General features: G+C 40.1%; 1 protein-coding gene across 4 annotated transcripts in view; it reads right to left on the minus strand.

The window, feature by feature from the left end:
* The window catches only part of LARS2 (leucyl-tRNA synthetase 2, mitochondrial), a 165,041-nt gene that overhangs the window by 57,688 nt on the left and 87,147 nt on the right, over positions 1-20,206 (minus strand). For all 4 annotated transcript variants that reach the window (XM_072651392.1, XM_072651394.1, XM_072651393.1 and 1 more), the window contains 2 exons: positions 10,531-10,638; positions 3,868-4,027 (listed from right to left, as the gene is read on the minus strand). In XM_072651392.1, coding sequence (XP_072507493.1) covers positions 3,868-4,027; positions 10,531-10,638 — 268 coding nt within the window. The remainder of the gene's footprint in view (positions 1-3,867; positions 4,028-10,530; positions 10,639-20,206) is intronic.

Here is a 20,206-nt window from a genome sequence, read left to right on the forward strand (position 1 = left end):
TGTACTTTGGATGTGTTAGGTTTGGAGTACTTATGGTACATTTGGGTAGAGATATGCAGCAGACAGCTATTAATATAGGAGTAGAGTTTGAGAAAAAAATTAGGGCTGGATAAGGCTGGATAGGGCTGGAGTTGGGAGTTATTTGCATGGGGATGATAACTGAACCCAAAGGAGCAATGAAGTCATGGAGAGGGAGAACGTGGAGAAGGAGAAGGACCCAGGTCAGAGCTGTAATGGATGTCCATGTTTAGTGAGCAGGAAGAGGAGAATGATCTAGAAAAAAATAAAGGGAGGAAAGGTCAAGTCAGTTAGAAGAATGACCAACAGAAAGCAGAGTTCAGAATCCAAGCAAGAAAGTATCTAAGAAAGTGGTTGATGTATTCCAAAGTAACAGAGAGGTTAAGAGGTACGAACACTGAGAAAAGGCTATTGGATTGGGCAGTTAAAAGACTGTTGCTAACTTCAGAAAGTATTTTCAGTTGAGTGGTAGGGTCAGAAGCTAGACGACACAGTGCTGCTAAGTGAGTGGGAGATGAAGATATGGAAGCAGTGAGCAAACTCTTTCTAGGATTTAATTGTAAAGGGATAAGAGATGTAGGATGACAGCTTGAGAGGACAGCAGGGTCAAGTGAAGGTTTTTTTGTTGTTTTTCTAAAGCTGGGGGTGACCTGCCCAAGTTTATAAGTGGTAATGATGAGGATACTGGCTAAGAAAAATTTGGTAAAAACCATTCTGGAGAACAATTTGGAACTACATGCAAAGGGCTATAAAATTGTGCTAACCCTTTGACACAGAAATATCACTACAAAGAGATCAATGAAAAGGGAAAAGGATCAATTTGTGCAAAAATTTTGTAGCAGCTCTTTTTATGGTGTCAAGGAAGTAGAAATTGAGGAGATGACCATCAAGCCATTGCAGAATGGCTAAACAGGTTGTGTTACATGATTGTGAAGGAATACAACTGTGCTATAATAAACGATGAGCAGAGCGATTTCAGAAAAACCTGGGAAAACTTATATGAACGGATGCAAAGTGAAGTGAGCAGAACCAGGAGAACATTGTACACAGTAACAGCAATATCGTAAGGATGATCAACTATGAAAGACTTAGCTGCTCTGATACAGAAAACGATCTAATAATGATTTCATCCAAAGATGAAAAATGCTCTCCATCTCTAGAGAGAGAACTGACGAACTCCGAATGCAGACTGAGACATACTTTTGTGTCACCTTTATTTTTCTCCTTTTTTTGTCTGTGTTTTCTTTTGTAGCATGGCTAATATGGAAATATGTTTTGTATAACTTCACATGTATAATCCATATCAAACTACCTGGCTTCTCCAGGAGGGGGAAGGAGCAGGAGGGAACAAGAGAATTGGGAACTGAAAATTAAAAAATAAATATTAAAAATTTTTTTATATATGTAATTGTGAAGTATTTAATGAAATAAATAAAAACACATAAAAAAAGAAAAGCTTGGTAGAAACCAGTTCTGGGGTAAAGGTCAGAACAAGACTACGGCCATTCTTGCTTATGATTGGCGTGGAGTGAAGTTAGAAGTTGCAGGAGTTTAAGAGGTTGATAAATTGAGATCAGTGTGTAGAGGAACATCAACGTATATGCTGAGTTTGCTCAGTTTGAGGGCAAGGGTTGTCCGACCCAGGTAAAGAACTTCATGAGAAAGGAAGTCAGCTGATGGTTGTGAAAAGGAGCTGCCGCACAAGAGGGCAGAACAGCATCAACAGAGATTTAGGGCTGGAATGAACCTCCAAGGTCACCTCATCCAGCCCTCTCCTGATGGAGATGAGGAAATGGAAGCTCAGAGGGGGAAAGGCACCTGCCCATGGTCACACAGGTCAGAAGTGTTAGGGCACAGGTAGATCCCAAGAGCAGGGAATGACTAGGTGAAGAGGAACATCTACCTTCAACAGTCCTGTGGTGTGAAAAAAGAGTCAGCCCTTCATTGCCTTGGACTCTAACAGTTCTGAAAAGCATGGTGGCCAAGGAAGAAGAGAGCAGGGAGGAGGACCTGGGAGCTGAGCTGAAATCACAGTCATTACTTAAGCTCTGAGGAAACTCAGGTGGAGAATCCAAGTTCATGAAAATGAAGTTCACTCTGAATTCTGTATTTCTGTGATTATTTGTAGTTCATTGCTTAGAAATTGACATTTACAGAAAAAACGTCACTTTAATGATAACAGTCATAAACAAATAGCAAATGCAGGAAGGGAAAGAAGGACAGGATGAAACATTAACATTGTAAAAATGTAACCACTAAAATGCCAGAAAAAAGTACATTTTCACAGGAATTATAACTGACTTTCTTAAAATTACACATGAATTAATTTCCATACTGATTTCACTAACAATGTTATCCACCCAAATCCAGACAATCTGATAGATATAAGCTAGAGATGTTGAACAAATTAGCATGACTATAAAACAATCGAATATTTGAGTCATGTGACAGAGTTAAATTTTAGAAGCTTTGTATTTCATTTGGAATTACTTCAGAGATTATGCAGGGGAAAATATCCAATGTTTTATCCACGACCAAAATGCACTGTTTGTGCCAAATTTTAGAAACACTGTCTTAGACACCTGTGTAGTCATAGAGATATACAAGTATCTCCAAATATTGTTCTGGACATTCTCCAAAACGATTTCTCAATCACCCAAAAAACATGAAAATGTTAAAATATTCTGAACTCCTTAAATTTCATGATCGTTAGCTTTTTAATCCTTCATTGGTATTAGCTCATTTTATTCTCTCTCACCCAATCTCCAAGAAGACTTCACATTCATATCTTTTCAGTTTGTCTAATTTTCAAGACAATTTCTTGTCTCAAATCATTCACAAGGACTAGGTTCCCCTCCTTTTATATAACCCTCCCTTCCAATGAGAGATTTCTGATTTTTTTCCAGAGTAAGAAGGGAAAAAAATTTATAACTGGACACACAGAGAATATTTTTAATTTAAAAGGATTTTTTCATCATTCTTCAAGACGACACTCTAAACAATACTGTAAATTTAAAACAAAATGATTGCTTCTAAGAGCTAACTATCTTGCTCCTGAATTATCTAGGGATATCATTCATCTATCCCAGTTGGTATCAGGAAATGTTCCACCTTGGTTATCTATTTCAAGAATATCAGTCTTGATAACTTTATATTTTCATAAAAGACACTTATGAAAGACCTACTTTGTATAGAGTCAACATATCATTAAACACAGATCTATTAATTCAAAATTTCTGGGATTTCCCATAGGAACTTGGTGAAAATTTACTAGCCACTAAAAGAGAAATGGAGTATATAAACAACACTCCAGTGAGAAATTCAATGAGAAAACCATTTTCAGGTTATACAAAAATGCTCACTTACATGTCAGAACTTGCTATAGCAACTGCAAGTCATTTTATTTTATGTGAAATTTTATATATATATTTTTTCAAATTACACATAAAAACAAATTTTTCACTTTTGTGGGATTTTTTTGAATTTTGAGTTCCAAATTCTCTTCCTCCTCCCTTTTTTCCTCCTACCCCTCTTTTCTCAGACAGTAAGCAATTACATATAGATTATACATGTGCAGTCATGCAAAACGCATTTCCATATCGGTCATGTTGCAAAAGAAAACACAAACCAAAAAAAAAAAAACCCCAAGAAAAAAGAACCTAAAAAAAGTGCCTCAATCTGCATTTAGATTCCATCAGCTGCAAGTCATTTTAATCTCACATTGGCCCCCTTTCTTATCCAAAATCATAAGAACTATAAAGTAAGGAGAAGATATGATCTCTACGTACAAAGAACTTTAGCATCTAAACATTGGATTATACCTCAAATATCTTTCAATTAAAAACTCACTTTTGCCAGGGATAAATGTCCTCTGAAAGATTTCCTTCAGACTGCTGTTACCATGTAAGAGTTGATGGCTGGGCAAGATGGCTACGTGGGATGCTCCATAGACAGCCTCCGGAGTTAAAGCATAAGCAGACAACCTCTCCTCAGTTACTTTGTCATTTACCTGACAGAAATCATACAGGAAAGGTTAACTTTTCCCTTTTCTCTCCAAGGCACCTTGTCATCTTTGTCTGTTTTTAAGGCAACTTCCCCTTTCCACTTCCTTGCCATCCCTAATCAGCGGTCACAGAGAGCTGGCACTGGAGAGGAGGGCAATGAGAGAGGACTTGGCAGAGGGAAAAGGGAGATGCACCAGAGGTTACCTCACCAAAGGACCCCTAGGGACTAATAACCTGAACCCCTTTGCAGATAGATATAGTACAAGGATGCTCAAAGAGAGGCTTTTACTGATGTCGTGGTATTTTTTAATTAGTATAAATAAAAACAAGTTAGGGTTATGTTATCCCAAGAGGAACAAGAAAACCAAAGGAAGTCTATGGCTGGTTGATGCATTTCAAGGAGGGTTCTGAGGCCCTTATCTGGCAAAGAGAAGGAAAGCCTGAAGACACGAGCCGGCCTGTCCTCTCAGCTCCTCCTCAGACTGTACTGGGCAGTCTGAAATGAGGAGGGTTCTGGGGCCCTTATCTGGCAAAGAGAAGAGAAGCCTGAAGACACGAGCCGGCCTGTCCTCTCAGCTCCTCCTCATAGCTTACTGGGCAGTCTGAAATGAGGAGGGTTCTGGGGCCCTTATCTGGCAAAGAGAAGAGAAGCCTGAAGACACGAGCCGGCCTGTCCTCTCAGCTCCTTCTCATAGCTTACTGGGCAGTCTGAAATGAGGAGGGTTTCAATGAGGTATAAGAAAAGCAAGGGCCAGGGGGTACAAGTGATAACTGATGAAAGCTGTTACAGACAGGGGTCAGTGAGACCTTCAAGAACGGGGCTCTTGGAATGGTCTGTATTTTCTCAGACCCCAGAGCTTTTAAGAAATGAAGCACACCATTCATATATCCTTCAGTGGAGTGATAATCTCATTGACATGGGGATTTCACATGGTAACCTATTTATGCATACCTTCTGAGACTGTGTAATTCGTTCTTGGCCTCCCATAAATCTTCCAGAGGGGTTCTGCTCAACATTCTTGAGCCCCTTCTCTAGGTCTTATAAAATGGGCGCCAGTGCAGTACGTGGGCTCCAGTGCCATCATTGGCTCTCATCAGGTCATGCTCCTCTTTGTTGATATCACATGTAAGTTATCCTTCAGTTTAATCTTCAGTGATTTGCTGAAGCCTACAAGGCATCATATAGTTCTCCAATATTTTTTGTGTGTCATACAACTTTGATTCCTCAGTGACTGTGGTGCTCAACAGTAGGCATCCATTGTTTTGGTTTTTGTCCTTCATTTTCAAAGAGGTCCAGTGACATCACAAGTGATGTACTGACTTACTCATGAATCGGATTTAAGCAAGGCAGAGTTGCACAAAGTCATCAGTCTCATTCTCCCTTCCAGAGTCACTTAAGTCCAATGGCAAGACAAAAAGTCAAGACAACTGGTGATGGCCCATGATGCAGTGATGACCTTGGCATCTTCAATGTCTGATCAAGTTTTCAGTGCTCCACAGAGCCTACTTTAGTCACCTTCAAGTTCATTGGAACAAACTGTTCTCAGTCGCCCATTCTGCTGGGGGAAAGTCTTCACATGAATGTGGTAGACACTCCCCTAACTCACCTATAGGTTTGAGGCCTGTTAGGTACCCTCAACCTTGTTTAGCTCATCTGCTGAGTGGACATTGCACTTCTTAGAGTTACAGGAGAGAGCTAGGTGACAGGGGGACACCAAAGGTGGATGAACAGCCCTGAAAAGGATTCAGCAAGCTCTCATACCAGAGGTGTTAGTCCTCCTGAACACCCCACATACCCCATGGTAGGCATCCATACAGTATCACTGGAAGAATATTGGTGCTAAATCACAGATTTTCACTTCAGGGAGAAGCTTGGAGTCACTGAAAGCACTGCACAATTTACAAAAACAATCCAGTCAGTCCTCTTTCTTCTATCTAATTGGGGCCCCAATTCATTTTCTGTCATCAGTGTTTGTCCAAGGTATTTGCACAGATGGATCAATTCAATGGGATGCCCATCCAACTACATGTAATATCTTTGTATGTACATTGTGTACATTTTGTTGTTTCCCCCAGCAGAATGTGAGCTTCTTGAAGAGATGCCTTTGCATCCCTTGAATGATAAGCATGATAATGATAGTCAAGATGTTATCTCCATGAAGTTATTCTAGCTGAGCACACTCCAGAAGAGGACATCATTGACTGGATCAAGACTGAGTCTAGTGTCAGCTTCCTCAAGCTACCCAAAGGCCTCATGGTAGACAGTCAGCCCTTTTGGCGTAGAAGAGGTTCCTGCTGCTGCTTTGCGCCATGCTGGGCATCACTGTATATGCCAAGTCTAGGTTCAGAAGTAACAGGAGAGAAACTAATATTTCTACTGATTTAGTGTAGGGAAAGAGGACTGAGTGAGGGAGAGGGGAACCTGCCCCAGAGATTCAGGCAGTAATATGAACTTTATTTCTTAACCTGTTTGAAAGAAATAATGTGAAAGTATTTTCATATATTTTATATATTCATATGTGCACTATAATATAAAATGATCCAAAGGCTCAAGAAATAACGTTGGATGCATGATCACAATAACTCTTTTCTTTCCTTGCCGAGAGAAGCTGTGAATAATACTTTAATTTAGCTATGACTTTGTCTTGTCCTTTGCTTTCATTTTTAACGAGAATGTCAAATTTGATATGATTCAGTTCTTTTAGGAACATGTCACTGGACATACAGTAGCAACAGCTAAGTTAAAGTTTACCAAGAATCTTAGTACCTTCCTCCCTCTTTTCTGTAACCTTTAACGCAGAAGTAGAAGAGGACAGCACTGGACCGAGGGCTATTTGTATTTTTCTTTGCATTGTGAGTACTATGGCCGAAGGATTCATCATTCAGTAGTCAGCCTCCACATGTCAACCTTCCTGTATTTAGTCAGAAATAGGACTTAGTCTGTTGCTGAGATGTACTTAAAGCCTGTCCAACATGGTAGACCCTTTCATAGCGTGTACTTGTTGGTATAGTCTTCTAGAAACCAGGGACACTCTTGTGCTACAAAGAGGCATCCCAGCAAAGTAACCTGATGGCACACAATAAATGTTTGATGAATGATTAAATAGAGGATATGTATCCTTAACCCATTTGATTTTTATCATATAAATTGTTAGACTAAATTATGGTGAATGGTTGTTTAGGAAATCTGCAATGTTAAGGGTGTTGATATACTCAGTACATTAATACTGATGTACATGTATACATAATAAAATACTGACAATATTAATCTGCAAAAAGAATCATCTGGAATACCTCAGAATCTGTAAGGCATCTTTCTTGCATTTAGAGATTATGCTGGATAACTTCCTAAGAGTGGCAAAGACTACTGCTGAGCATTACGTCTCTCTGTTTTATACTTTGCTTGATATACATAATCAGGAGACTACTGAACAAAGTTAACTTTGTTGTTGCATCTATAAAAGAATCTTAGATGATCTTAATGTAGGCATGGTAGAAATCTCGTTAGATGACAGCCTTTAAAGCTACATTTTGTTCTAACAAATCAAAAGCTTTTTTTAGTCAACAAAAAACAAACAGAGTGGGATTCTGTATTCTCTGTACATTTTGGACAAGCGTTTGACTACAAAGATGTGATTTATTGCAGAATATTGTTTTCACTAAATATGTTCTTAATGCATGTACAGATCATTCTTCTAAAGGTTTTATGAAGGTAAAGAGAGGCATGTAGACTAGTAGTTAATAATGTTCTCTCATTATTTCTTTCTTTAAACTAGTAATGCTGTCTGTGGTCTTTATCCCCTTCAGTTGTTTAATTTATTCTTCTCTTTCAGATACGTTGAGAATCAGTCCGTCAGTGCCCTCCAGCATGGCTCTCCTCCATGTATATATACTTAGTATGGTCCAGCTTTTCATTCCACTCTTTCATTTTCTTCAATGTCATTTCTACTTCTCTGTGCAGGAATGAACTGACACGTTGAGAGTTCAAATGGAGTGGTTTCATTATTCACTGATGAAAGCAGTTTTTGTAGAAATAGTGTCATATTTGGAGTCAAAGAGTCCTAAGCTCAAATCTGGCCTCAGACATTTACGAGATGTGTGATGCATGGCAATTCGCTTAACTTCTGTCTGTCTCAGTTACTCATCTGTAAAATGGGATAATAATAGCACCTACTTCCCAGGGTTGATGTAAAGATAAATTGAGATAATTGTAAAACACTTTGTGAACCTCGATGTGCTATACAAATACCAGCGTGCTCTCCATTTCTTGTCCTCCCTCCCCCTAGTTTTATCTTGAGGTGCTTTTGGGATGATCTAGCATGCCTGGGTCTGGTGTTGGGCCTCCTGCAAACTCTGAATGCCTCTCCTGGGTCTCATTGTTTGAAAAAGTGATGCTGTTCATGGTCCTTCACCACTCTTCTCCATCAGATTTTGCAAATGAGTTACATCACCTTACAATCGGTGCTATATCTCTCCACGTGGCGGAGACTAAGTGTCTGTTGCCTGAAGCACTTCCTGGGCTTCTTTGGCCTTTGTGTTGTAAGGACTGCATTACATCAGCTCAACTTCCACAGGAAATGGTAACAATCCATTTTAACATGCGCTCTGTAATTTGGTTCCTACTTTTTGCTCTCAAAAGCATGTTAGGACAGGCCCAAACTGGAGCTGCTCATTTGCAGATCATATCTTGTCTTCCTTATCTCATCTTGAAATACACAGCTCACTTTGGCCTTGGCTCTAACAAATGGAAAGTCCGTATTACACATGGACAGCTGAGTCAGCAACGATGCCCACACTACTAATTACTCATTTCCTTTCTGTTAAAGTCAGTTCCATTTTTCTTTTCTTTTTTAAAATTAATTTATTAGTTTTCAGTTTTCTACAATCACTTCCATAAGTCTTAGATTTTCTCCCCCTCCCTCCTTCCCCGAGACAGCATGCAATCTTCTACACATACATTCTTATTATACACATTTTGATATTAGTCATGTTGCACAGAAGAATTAAAATGAATGCGAGAAACCACGAGAAAAACCCAAACAAAACAAAATATAACACAAGAGAAAATATTCTGCTTCATTTTGCATTCCAGTTCCATAGTTCTTTCTCTGCATGTGGATGGCATTTTGCCTTTGGGAAATCCTTGCACACTGTGGTTGTTACTGTGTACAGTGATCTCCTGGTTCTGCTCCTTTCACTCAGCATCAGTTCATATAAGTTATTCCAGGCCTCTCTGAAGTCTTCCTGTTCATCATTTCTTACAGCACAATAGTATTCCATTACATTCATACACCACAACTTCTTCAGCCATTCCCCAATTGATGGGTATCCCCTTGATTTCCAGTTCTGGGCCACCACAAAGAGAGCTGCTATAAATATTTTTGTACATGTGGGACCTTTTCCCATTTTTATGATCCTCTGGGATACAGTCCTAGAAGTGATATTGCTGGGTCCAAGGGTATGCACATTTTTGTGGCCATAGTTCCAAATTGCTCTCCAGAATGGTTGGATTAGTCAGCTCCATTTTTCTTGAAGTTACTTGATTCTTTCCACATTCATCACCTTCCAATTCTCTTCTTGAATACAGTATTAATGAGATATCATCCTACAGGGAGCACGTAAGCTTCTGGTCTCTTTTGTTTCTGGAGCCTAAGCTGCAGTTTCTGACACATTGTTTTGTCCCCCTTTCCCTCAAGTCACTGAGCACTCATGCTCATGTTGGCTTAATTGAGAAGGTCACATCGAGTTCAGGCTGCTGGGCTATAAACTCCAAGTATTTTCATAGTGATCTTTTTGCTTATGTTCATCACATGCTGTGAACAAGAACGAAACCAACTTGAGCACCTCCTTTACTTGTTGTGAGGCAAACCCGTGAACCTGCCTTCCATTTAACAGCAACTTCCTTACATCTTCTGGTTTCCTTTATAGCAAGAATGCCAGGAGTGCTACGAATCATTTCCTCTGGTTAACTAATTAGTCTTTAGACAAGGATCTTCTATTTAGAGTACCAACAGTTAAAATAATCCTTATATAGTCTAAAAACTGTGTGATTCTTAACATCCTCTGCCTCCTGTTCTTCCACTCGGTCATGGTCACTTTCTGTAAGGACTGAAGACTATGGTGCCCTCTGCATTTTTTCTTTGTTTAATGGCTTGCTGTGTTTAAAGAAATCATCCCCTAGTGTCCAGCCTGAAAACAACGGATCTCTCTGTATTTGGTGAGGCTGGGTCTAGTGTGTTGCTGTGGCTGTATTCAAAGCCTTTCCAGCAAGGTAGAATCTGCTGGAGCTTGTGTGTCACTCTCATAGCCTTCCAGAAGCCGGGGTCACTTCCACATCTGGATGAGGCCTCCACAGAGGGGTCGGGAGGAGGAAACACATCAACCCTAATTTGGAAATCGGAGGCATTTAGGGTTATGGAAACAATCACCCCCTACCTAACCAGTTCAAAAAAATATTCCTTTGTGGAGACTGTGTTAATCCAAATAGATCCGTTTAATGGTGACTTACCTTCAAAGTGAAGTCAAGATAGCATCCGCCACAGTCTCCTATCCAATGTGCCTGCATTCCTTTTATTCCATACCACTCGGGAAGGTCGGCCAAAGCTTCACGCATCTCCTGTGAAATTGAAAAGGAGATGGGAGACGCTGAGCCCATAACAACATTTAGACACTCATAGAAATACTCAGTTATTGGCTAAAACGAATGAAGTAGGAGAACTGAATGTTAACTGCAGAACTGTATTCTTCCCTAGGCATGCGGTCATAGCTGGAGCAATGGAATGTGGTTTGGAAACCAAGAGAACAGTGCTAGCTTATTTAGAGCCGCCTTCTGAAAGACAGAGTTGATTGACTTCACTATTGTAAAAGTGCCAAGCTTTCATGGTAGAGAGAAAATTAGCTAAGAAAAGATGATAATTAGATTCTTTGGGGATGGCAGCTAGTGCATTCTTTCCCAAGGCCAGGAAACTAAATATAGGAAGGTTAAGTTTACTTATTTCGAAAAAACTGACTCAGATTTTTGAGGCTTGAATTTTCTGTTTTAATTTATTTTTCTGTATGTGTTTGAATATATTAATTTCATTTTCTTAGCTGTTATAAATCTTTAGACCACAAACTGAACTATATATTTGCATACACCTATTTTAATAATGAAAATGGGTCCAATGAAACTTAACAGTTCATATTATATCTTAATCTTTAATCTTAATCTTAAAGCATTTACTATAGGGAATAACTAGAAATGCGTTCATTAACATAAATAAGGTATATTATAAAATATAAATTCCTAGAAAGAGGGGCCTTCTTTAAATCATTTTACACAAGCTAGAACATGTCAGCACATTTTTTCCCTAAATTACAAGGAGGTAGCTATAACAGAAGGGTGAAAATGTTTAATGCAATGTGATGGTAAGTTTTTTTAGAATGATTCTTAGTATTTTTTTCCAGTTACATGTAAAACTAGTTTTCAATATTCATTTTTGTAAGATTTTTGAATTCCAAATTTTTCTCTCTCACTCCCTTCTATTCCCCCTCCCCAAGATGGCAATCAATCTGATATAGGTTACACATGTACAATCATATTAAATATATTTCCACATTAGTCATGTTGAGAAAGAAGAATCAGAACCAATGGGAAAAACCTCAAGAAAGAAAAAAAAGTGAAAATTAGTACGCTTCAATCTGCATCCAGACTCTGGAGGTGGATCGCATTTTTCATTATGAATCTTTTGTAATTGTCTTAGATCACTGGATTGCTTAGAAGAGCTAAGTCTATCAAAGTGGATCATTGTACAACACTGCTGTGGCTATGCACAATGTTCTCCTAGTTCTGTGATGACAACTTTTAAATTCCACAACAATTGTTGGCATGTATGATAAAGTATATAAGATACTCACACAGTATGAAATGTACAGAGAAAGACTTTCTGCCCCTGAATTTCTGTAGGTTAGTAAGTTATTATTTGTTCAGAACAACCAGAATAGCCAGACTGTTCTTCTCATGAGCAGAAGCTGGGGGGGTCAAGTGCTAGGAAGAAGTTGTGAAGTTTATTCAAATACAGTACAGTGAGTACTGTCCAAGCTGAGTATCTACTGTGAGTACAACACTCTGCTGGGTGCTCTCCTAGGGGTTGGGGGTGGGGGAATACAAAAATGAGTAATATGCCTAAAACTTTGTCCTTTTCCATCTGCATTTCCTGGTTTCCCCGTCTTCCTTCAAAAGTCCCAGTTAAAGTTCCACTTTCTCCAAGAAAATTTTCCCAATCCTCTTTAATCTTAATCTGTCTCTGTCTCTCTCTTAATATGTGTGTGAGGGTGTTTCAGAGAAAACATAGCTGATAGAGGGAATCAAAACGTAACTTAGGACCTGATGAATAAATCATAGGACTTATTATTACTTGGACCCTCCCAGCTTAGAGTGAATGTCAGTAGTAAGTTTCTCTTGGAAACAACAACCCTGAGATTTCTGCCCCTCCCAGAGTGACTTATCTATTTATTTTGTCTTTTCTATTAAAGGGGCCATTCCCCTGACTACCTTTTAAAGAGGCCTATTCACTGAATGGGAATTACCTCACTCTAAGTGAGTACCTGAAAAGGCCTTAGACTAAAAGGCCAAAGTCTTCCACTGCATCCTGGGCTGGCTCCAGTCATACTGATGAATACCTGGTCACTGGATCCAGATGGCTCAGAAGGAGAAAGTGAGGCTGGTGACCTTGCACAGCCCTCCCTCACTCAAAACAAAGTGAAGTGCAAGTCATGTCGTGATTTCTCTGATGGCATGGTCTTCTTTGAAAACAAAGGACGAACACAACAAAACTGGGAGAGACCTTAAAGGTTATGTAGTCTACCTCTCTCATGTTGTTCTAGATGAGGAAAGTGAATCCCAGAGAAAGTGAAAGGTGATAAATACCAAAACTGGAAATGACACTGAGGTCCTTCCCCATTCTTGATGCTGTCCCCATTATATTCTGCTTCCTCTCAGAATGGGTTTTTATATAGAAAGATGAAGGGGAGAGACGTGCCGAGCCGGGACACAGAATGACTACAGAGTGGAGCAGGGAAGTCCAGGCTCTAGCTGCGCAGGGGTGAGCAGTAGGGTGACTAGAACATAGAACACGTGCAGGGGAAGTGAGGAAAATAACGCTTAGAGATGTTTTGAGGCCAAATGATGGGGACTTCACCTGTCAGTCTGTACTGTTGGATTCTCTCCCATTTATCTTGTCATATTTTTTTTGTCCCTGTAAGGCAAAGTCTTCTGGATATTTTGTGTAACTTAAGCCCCTGGACATTCATTGCCTAGGGGCAGAGAAAAGAGCTATGAACTTGGCATCAGAAAGGTCTGGGCTGGAGTCCTGGTGACCCCTTAACCCTCACCTGTAAAATGGGGAAGGTGATGCCCTCCCTGCCTCCCAGAATGGTCGATTCTTTAAAAAAAAGTAAGATGTCAGGTGTAAGGGATAGCAAGGTTAGGGTGGAGTAAAGACTGTCTAGGGTCACGTCCTCTCTACACTGACATACAGTCTGACAGAGAGGCAGAGTCCTTGGATGAGCGTTCCCTCTATCAATGACATCGCAGAGGGTTATTACTGTAGTTACAATTATCGTTTAAGAAAGTCCTCTGCCACCTCCAGTTCTGCACTGAAGTCAGCTGATGCAACACTGAAGCTTCTGTGGGTTTTTCCTTCTGAAAACAAAAGGACTGGAGTCAGGGGAGTGGGCTACCAGCAGGAGGGTTGGATCTGGAGTGAGAAGATCTGGGTTCAACTTCTGCTTCTGCCACTTGCCATCTGTGTAACAACAACAGTAATAGCTTGCATTTATGCAGTGTTTTAAGGTTTGCAAAGTGTTCTGTTTCCTTGGTTTCCTCATCTGTAGTGAGAGGGTCAAAGAAGAGGAGCTCTCAGGTCTTTTGTCAGGGTTAAATCACAGAAATCCAAGATTGGGTGTTTTTGATGAGCAAAAAGAGACTGGGGGAGCTTGGAGGAACCTGAGGGACCACCAACCAACAGCAATGGCAGAAGGCTATGTAAGAGGGCAGCAGGCTTGCTAGATTTCTGAGACCTGAGTGTCATATTTTCAATTTTAATAAGAAGGTCATCATTCCACGGCAGGGCATGTCCTATACTACCCTAGCTTAGTCGTCACAGGAAAGGCCACAACAGCAATATTAACTAAGGATCAGAGAAGATCAAAGGATCATGGGTCTGGGTCAGTAGTCATCCTTATTTTTTTAGATAAGAAAATTGTTGACTTGTTCAAGGTCACAAAGATACTGTCAGAGGCAGTACTTGAATTCAGGTCTTTTAGATTCCAAATAATCGGACTCTCCACTGGGCTATGTTGCACACAATAAAATTCTATCTAATGAACAACATGGAGACTAGAGGAGTTGCAAGAAGAGTTTTTGAACAAGTAATTTTCATTCTCAAACTTTTCTAAAAGACAAAAAGGGTTGTAGGGAAGGAAAAGTATGATGGAAATCAAATTCCATTTTTGCTTGAGAATTTTTGACACATTTGACTTAAAAATGTCATTACTGTTCCACAAAATCAACCATAGCAAAACAGCCTTGGGCAGAAGGTAGCTAGTCCCACGGGTGATATTCAGGGCCTGCTCTTTAAAGACAAGTGAGTTAGGACTCTGTAGTAGTTTCCAATTCATTAGATCACTTAAATAGAAAACATGCAGATGTTTTATTAATGGCCTTATTTTCCACTGGCTCTAGTCGCTAAACGCTCTGTCTTATTTCCATGTCAACAGGAAATACACATGGGAAAATGGGGAGGATATCATAATTATAAATGATTAATATTAAAGATCTGCTGAGAGATGCCAGGCTTTCTATGGAACACAGCTATCTTATTGGGCTCACCATTTATATTTAGGAAGAAAGGAGTGTGGGGAAATGCTGCTCTAGGGGAATATAGATAACAATAGGATAAAAGGTTCATTAATAGGGACTACAGAGTGACTCTCAATCTACTTCCCTTATCCATTCACTATCCCACTCTTTCAAACCTTCTCCTCCCTCCTCTGGAGCCTCCCATGGCTTCCCTGCTCTCACTCTCTCAGCTGAAAACCCTGCCTCACATTTTACGAAAACAATTGAGGCCACTGTGAGCTTCCTTTTCTCTCTGCTGCCCTCTCCTCCTTCACTCCTGCTTTCCATGATGAGCTGGCCTTACTCCTTAACAAAATCAATCCTTCAGCCTACTCATGTCATTCCATTTCTTCTTGTCTTCTCCAATAGACTGCCCCTTCTGCCATACCTACTTCACTTATCTTCAATCTTTCCCTGTCTACTGGCTCATTCCCTACTGCCTGTAAACATGCCCATGTCTCCCTCATTCTAAAAAAACCATCACTGGATCCTTCCAACCTCATGAACTATCATCCTCTTCTACCCTTTGCAGCTCAACTCAAAAAGGCCATCTACAATGGGTGCCTTTGTCTCCTCTCACTCCCTTTTTAGCCTCTTACAATCTGGTTTCCAACCCTGCCATTCCACTGAAACTGCCCTCTCCAGATGCAAATGGTCTCTTAGTTGCCAAATTCAGCAGCCTTTTCTCAACGTTCATTCTTCTTGACCTCTCTGTGGTCTCTGACACTGTTGATGAATGTTGATGAGAAGAATTCTCTTCTCTAGGCTTTCAGAATGCCATCTCTCCTGGTTCTCTTCCTATGTCTCTGACTGCTCCTTCTCTGTCTCCTTGGCTAGATCTTCCTCCAGATCATGTCCTCTTACCATAGGTGTCCCTCAGGGTTCTGTTTAGCACCCTCTTCTCTTCTCCCTCTATACTACTTTACTTGATGATCCCAAGATCTAATATAGATTTGAGGACCAATTCTATGCTGATGATTCTTGAATCTACTGATTTAATCTTGCCCTAACCTCCTTGCTGATCTCAGTTTCACATCTCTGACTGTTTTATTCAGCACTTATCGTGGATGGCAACACCATCTTCCCAGTCTCTTGGACTCACAACCTAAGAGTCGTTCTGGGTTTCTCACTATCTCTTCCCTACCTGCTGACTCCATATCCAAGTCGTTGCCAAGGCCTGCTGCTTTCACCTCTGCAACATCTCTCCCACTTCCCCATTCTCCCCTCTGACAATGTAGACCCTCATGACTTCATGCCTGCTGGGGAAGGGGTATGCCTCCAGGATCTCCCCACTCAAGTCCATCCTCCATTTTGCCACCGAAATGATTCTCCTAAAGTGCAGGTCTGACTGTCACTCCTCTACTCCCTGAGCCCTCTAGGACCAAATACTCTAGCATTCTGAGTCCTTCAGAGCCTAGCCCCCTCCTGCCTTACACCCTGCATGTACCCTCTGGTCCAACAACCCTGGTCTTCCATGAACAAAAAACTCCATCACTTAGTTATGCCCCTCACGCCTGAACAGTCTCCTTCCCCCTTTCTGCTTCCTGCCTGGGTCCCCAGTTTCCTTTAAGTACCAATGAAATCCCATCTTTTACTTTCACAGGAGATTTTCCCAACCCCTTTTAGTCCTAATGTCTTCCTTCACTTAGTCCTTCCCACTTATCCTGCACACAGCTTGCCTGTGCATATTTCTTTGCTTGTCTGCCCATTCAATCATAAGCTCCTTGAGGGCAGGATTGTCTTTGCTTCCTTTTGTGTCTTCAGTGCTCAGCACAGTGCCTGGCACATAGTAGGTGCTTAATAAATGTTTACTGACTGACTAAGATGAAGAGACTGAGGGCCAGAGAGCTCAAGAGCCTTGTACAGACTCATCTGGCTAGTTGGGGGCTGGAGAACATCAGAGCTGGAGGGAACCTCCACACTGATTGACTTTAAACCCTCCTTTTCCACAAGGAAGAACTGTGGCCTAGGGTACACAGAATGACATGATCATAGAGAGAGCAGAACAGTAGCAGCTGAAGTCCTGGAACGGAGGCTGGGCCTAAGTATCTCCAGCCACTGGGCGGCAGCTAAACGCATTCCTCTTTTTAGGCAAAAACTCTGGCCAGACTTTCCAGTAAAAGAATGATAGCTAACCTTGTTACATGGCATGCAAGTGCACCGTGTCCTTTGACCCTCATGACAACCCTGTGATTCAGGTGCTATCATCATCTCCTTTTTACAGATAAAGAAACAGAGACCGCAAGAGATGAGGTCATTTGGCCAAGGTTACACAAACTCGGGTCTTCCCAACTCTGAAGTCCAGGGCTCTCTCTACTCCAACAAGCTGCCTCATCATGTTTGTTTGTTAGCTTTTTCACAAAACGCCTTCTACATCACAATAGGACAATTTTTAAATAGCTCATGTTTTCAGATCAATTTTGTTCTGAATCAAATATCACAAATTATTTAGTGAGAAGGATGTAACTGTTGATTACAATTGTTGATTGTGGTTTATAACTGGGAACACCACTGGGAGCGATGAGAAATAGTGTATTCTAGTGTGGAGGTGTCAAATTTAAATAGAAATGGATACCTAAAGACTACTGATTGACTTAGAAAAGCACAAGTTAACATTATCCATGCTACACGGCACTTCCATTTATTTTGTCAAATATTTCCCAATTACATTTCAGTGCTTCCCTTGGGAGTTTTGTAGGAGGAGCATTTGACAGATGAGGGGTGGAGGACAGAGAACCAGCTTCAAGGTCCACCACTTGCATATGCTGGTTGTGTGAACCTGGGCAGGTCATTGGATTTTTCAGGCACATCTCTAACACCAGAATTCAAAATAAATGATGGTGCTTGTTCACAGCTAGCTGTGGATTTACCAGACTTATTTCTAGCATTTTGGTAATAGAACACTGCCCATTAGAATACCTAAAAATAGGCCCCAACTACAGGCATCCACTACTATCGCTGCTTGAATGAGATGTGCAGTTGTTCATTTCATGGTCAGTTTTGTTTATCAAGTCTGTTGTCTTCTTATCTTTGAATATTCTCAGTTTTATTCAATTATCCATAATGGTCAATGGGAAATAAAAAAATATTTAGTTTAAAGAAAAATGAACACCACACATGGGTTAATAACCAGCTCATTGTGAAGCATATGTTACTAGGCATGTGCAATGAACCTAAGATTGCTTAATTCTCACCTCGGTCCTATGAGTCTCTACTTCAGCTGACCCTGTTCCCTGTATACCACCCACAAAGGCTGAAAAGTGAACAGATGTGCTGCTGTGCCCTGTCTACCCCACACCTTTTCTCTTCATGGTTTCCCTTGGTCTTCAGAGGCTGCCAAACAGTGAGAGAAGGTGACTGTCATGACCAGAAGATAAATAAGGAAAAAACAAATATTCCTTCTTTAAGGGAACCAGAGGCCTCTTATCCAGACTTTATATCTTTGCCATGAAGGTTGTCCATACACTTAAAATGACATTTTTTAAAGAAAAAAATAATTGATATACATTGAAAAATAACCTAGATTATAGGTCACAGTCAGGTTTGAGACAACTCAAATTAGAGCAACAACACAGACTATAGTTGAACCAAATATGACATTTAGTATTTAGCAAAGATTTCATATTTGAAAGGGAATTTAAAACTTTTTAAAATTTTTCATCACAACTCTGAAAAGACTGTTACTATTATTATAAATTTACATTATCTGAATGTATAGTCTTTGCAGGGAAGATCACAGAAAGCCAATGTTAATAGGTCTAAATGTACCCGAGAGTTTAAGAATATAAACCAATAATATATTTATACCTTAACTCCATGTAGGCAGCCAGGGGGTACTGTAGATAGAGCAACGGGCTGGAATCAGGTAGATCTGAGTTCAAATCCAGCCTCATACACTTCCCACCTGTGTGACTCTGGGCAAATCATTTCATCTCTGCCTGCCTTGATTCTCTTATCTGTAAAATAGGGATAACACCCCTCCCAGGGTTGTTGTGAGGACCCCATAAGATAATCATTGTCAAGCACTTTACAAACCTTAACAAACTATATGCTAGCTATGATTACTATGCATTTTAAAAGGCCACTGAGGTGCTCAAAGTAACACAAAAAGTCACCAAGAATGTGAAAGAAAAACATTGAAACAAAAATCAATAATTTTGATAAAAGGAAGATTAAATGAAATAGGCCTAATCTACCTCACTGTTCCAAAAGCAGAACAAATATGTCAGAGACAAAACAGTATTTTCCTAAGAGAGGAAAATGAGCCAATAAAAGGAAGGCAGAAGTATAAATGAGAGTAGGATTTTGGGACAAAATACGATCCCAAACCAGAGTTCTGGTTTGTTAGTACTTAGAAGGGCCAGAACACAATAAATAATGAGAACGACATTCATGCACCACTTTCCACACATTATTAACTCAATCGGATCCTTACAACGTATCTGTAAAGCTCAGAGGTGAAGGAACCGGTCTGTGGTCACACAAGAGGGAGGGCTATAGCAGGATCAGAACTAGAACCCAAGGTCCTCTGATTGCATATCCTTTAAAAATCATTCTTTTACATATAAAAATCTTAGGAATATGGACATAGTTTTAAAATACATTTAAAATGCTTACTACAAAAAGAAGATATGAGAAACTGCCACCAAGGAAGCTTGAAAGAAGTCATCTGAATGTGAATCTCCATCCAAAAGGAGATCTTTCAAAATGGATGGCAACTGAAATATACACTTGTTTTAGGATTAACACCTAACCTTCTGAATTAACATATTCTCTGATGAACAATTCTTTTTAAATTGCTTTGTTAAAAAAAAGGAGAAAGCTTGGGCAGCAAAAGTGATCTCCCCCTTAATTTGAAATGATTTAATATAATCACTAAAGATACTTTATCCCTTTTCGGTCATCCTACCAACAAAAACAAAAATTTGTCTTCCTAACACATTCATAACCTCTCATGCTTTGCTTTTTTGGGAAAGAGTAGAGAGAGAGAAGAGAGGAGAGAGGGGAGGAAGAGACATAGTGAGGAAGGGGGGGGGGAGAGAGAGAGAGAGAGAGAGAGAGAGAGAGAGAGAGAGTTAGTTTATAACGTCTAGCACAACACTTGCTTTCTTAATTTAGAAATAAAATACTATATGCAAGTACCAACAAATAAACATTGCAGTTACTTTTAAAACCTATTTTAGAATGATTTCTGCATTTATATTTATAAGCCTGAACCACACAGCATTGGATTTGTGCTCTAAAATGCAAACAATTGATTTCACAATATGGAGTTCCTCAGCTCCAGTGTGGTAGTCTTTAACTA

Source organism: Notamacropus eugenii, chromosome 3 (genome assembly GCF_028372415.1).
Source record: "Notamacropus eugenii isolate mMacEug1 chromosome 3, mMacEug1.pri_v2, whole genome shotgun sequence".
NCBI lineage: Eukaryota > Metazoa > Chordata > Mammalia > Diprotodontia > Macropodidae > Notamacropus > Notamacropus eugenii.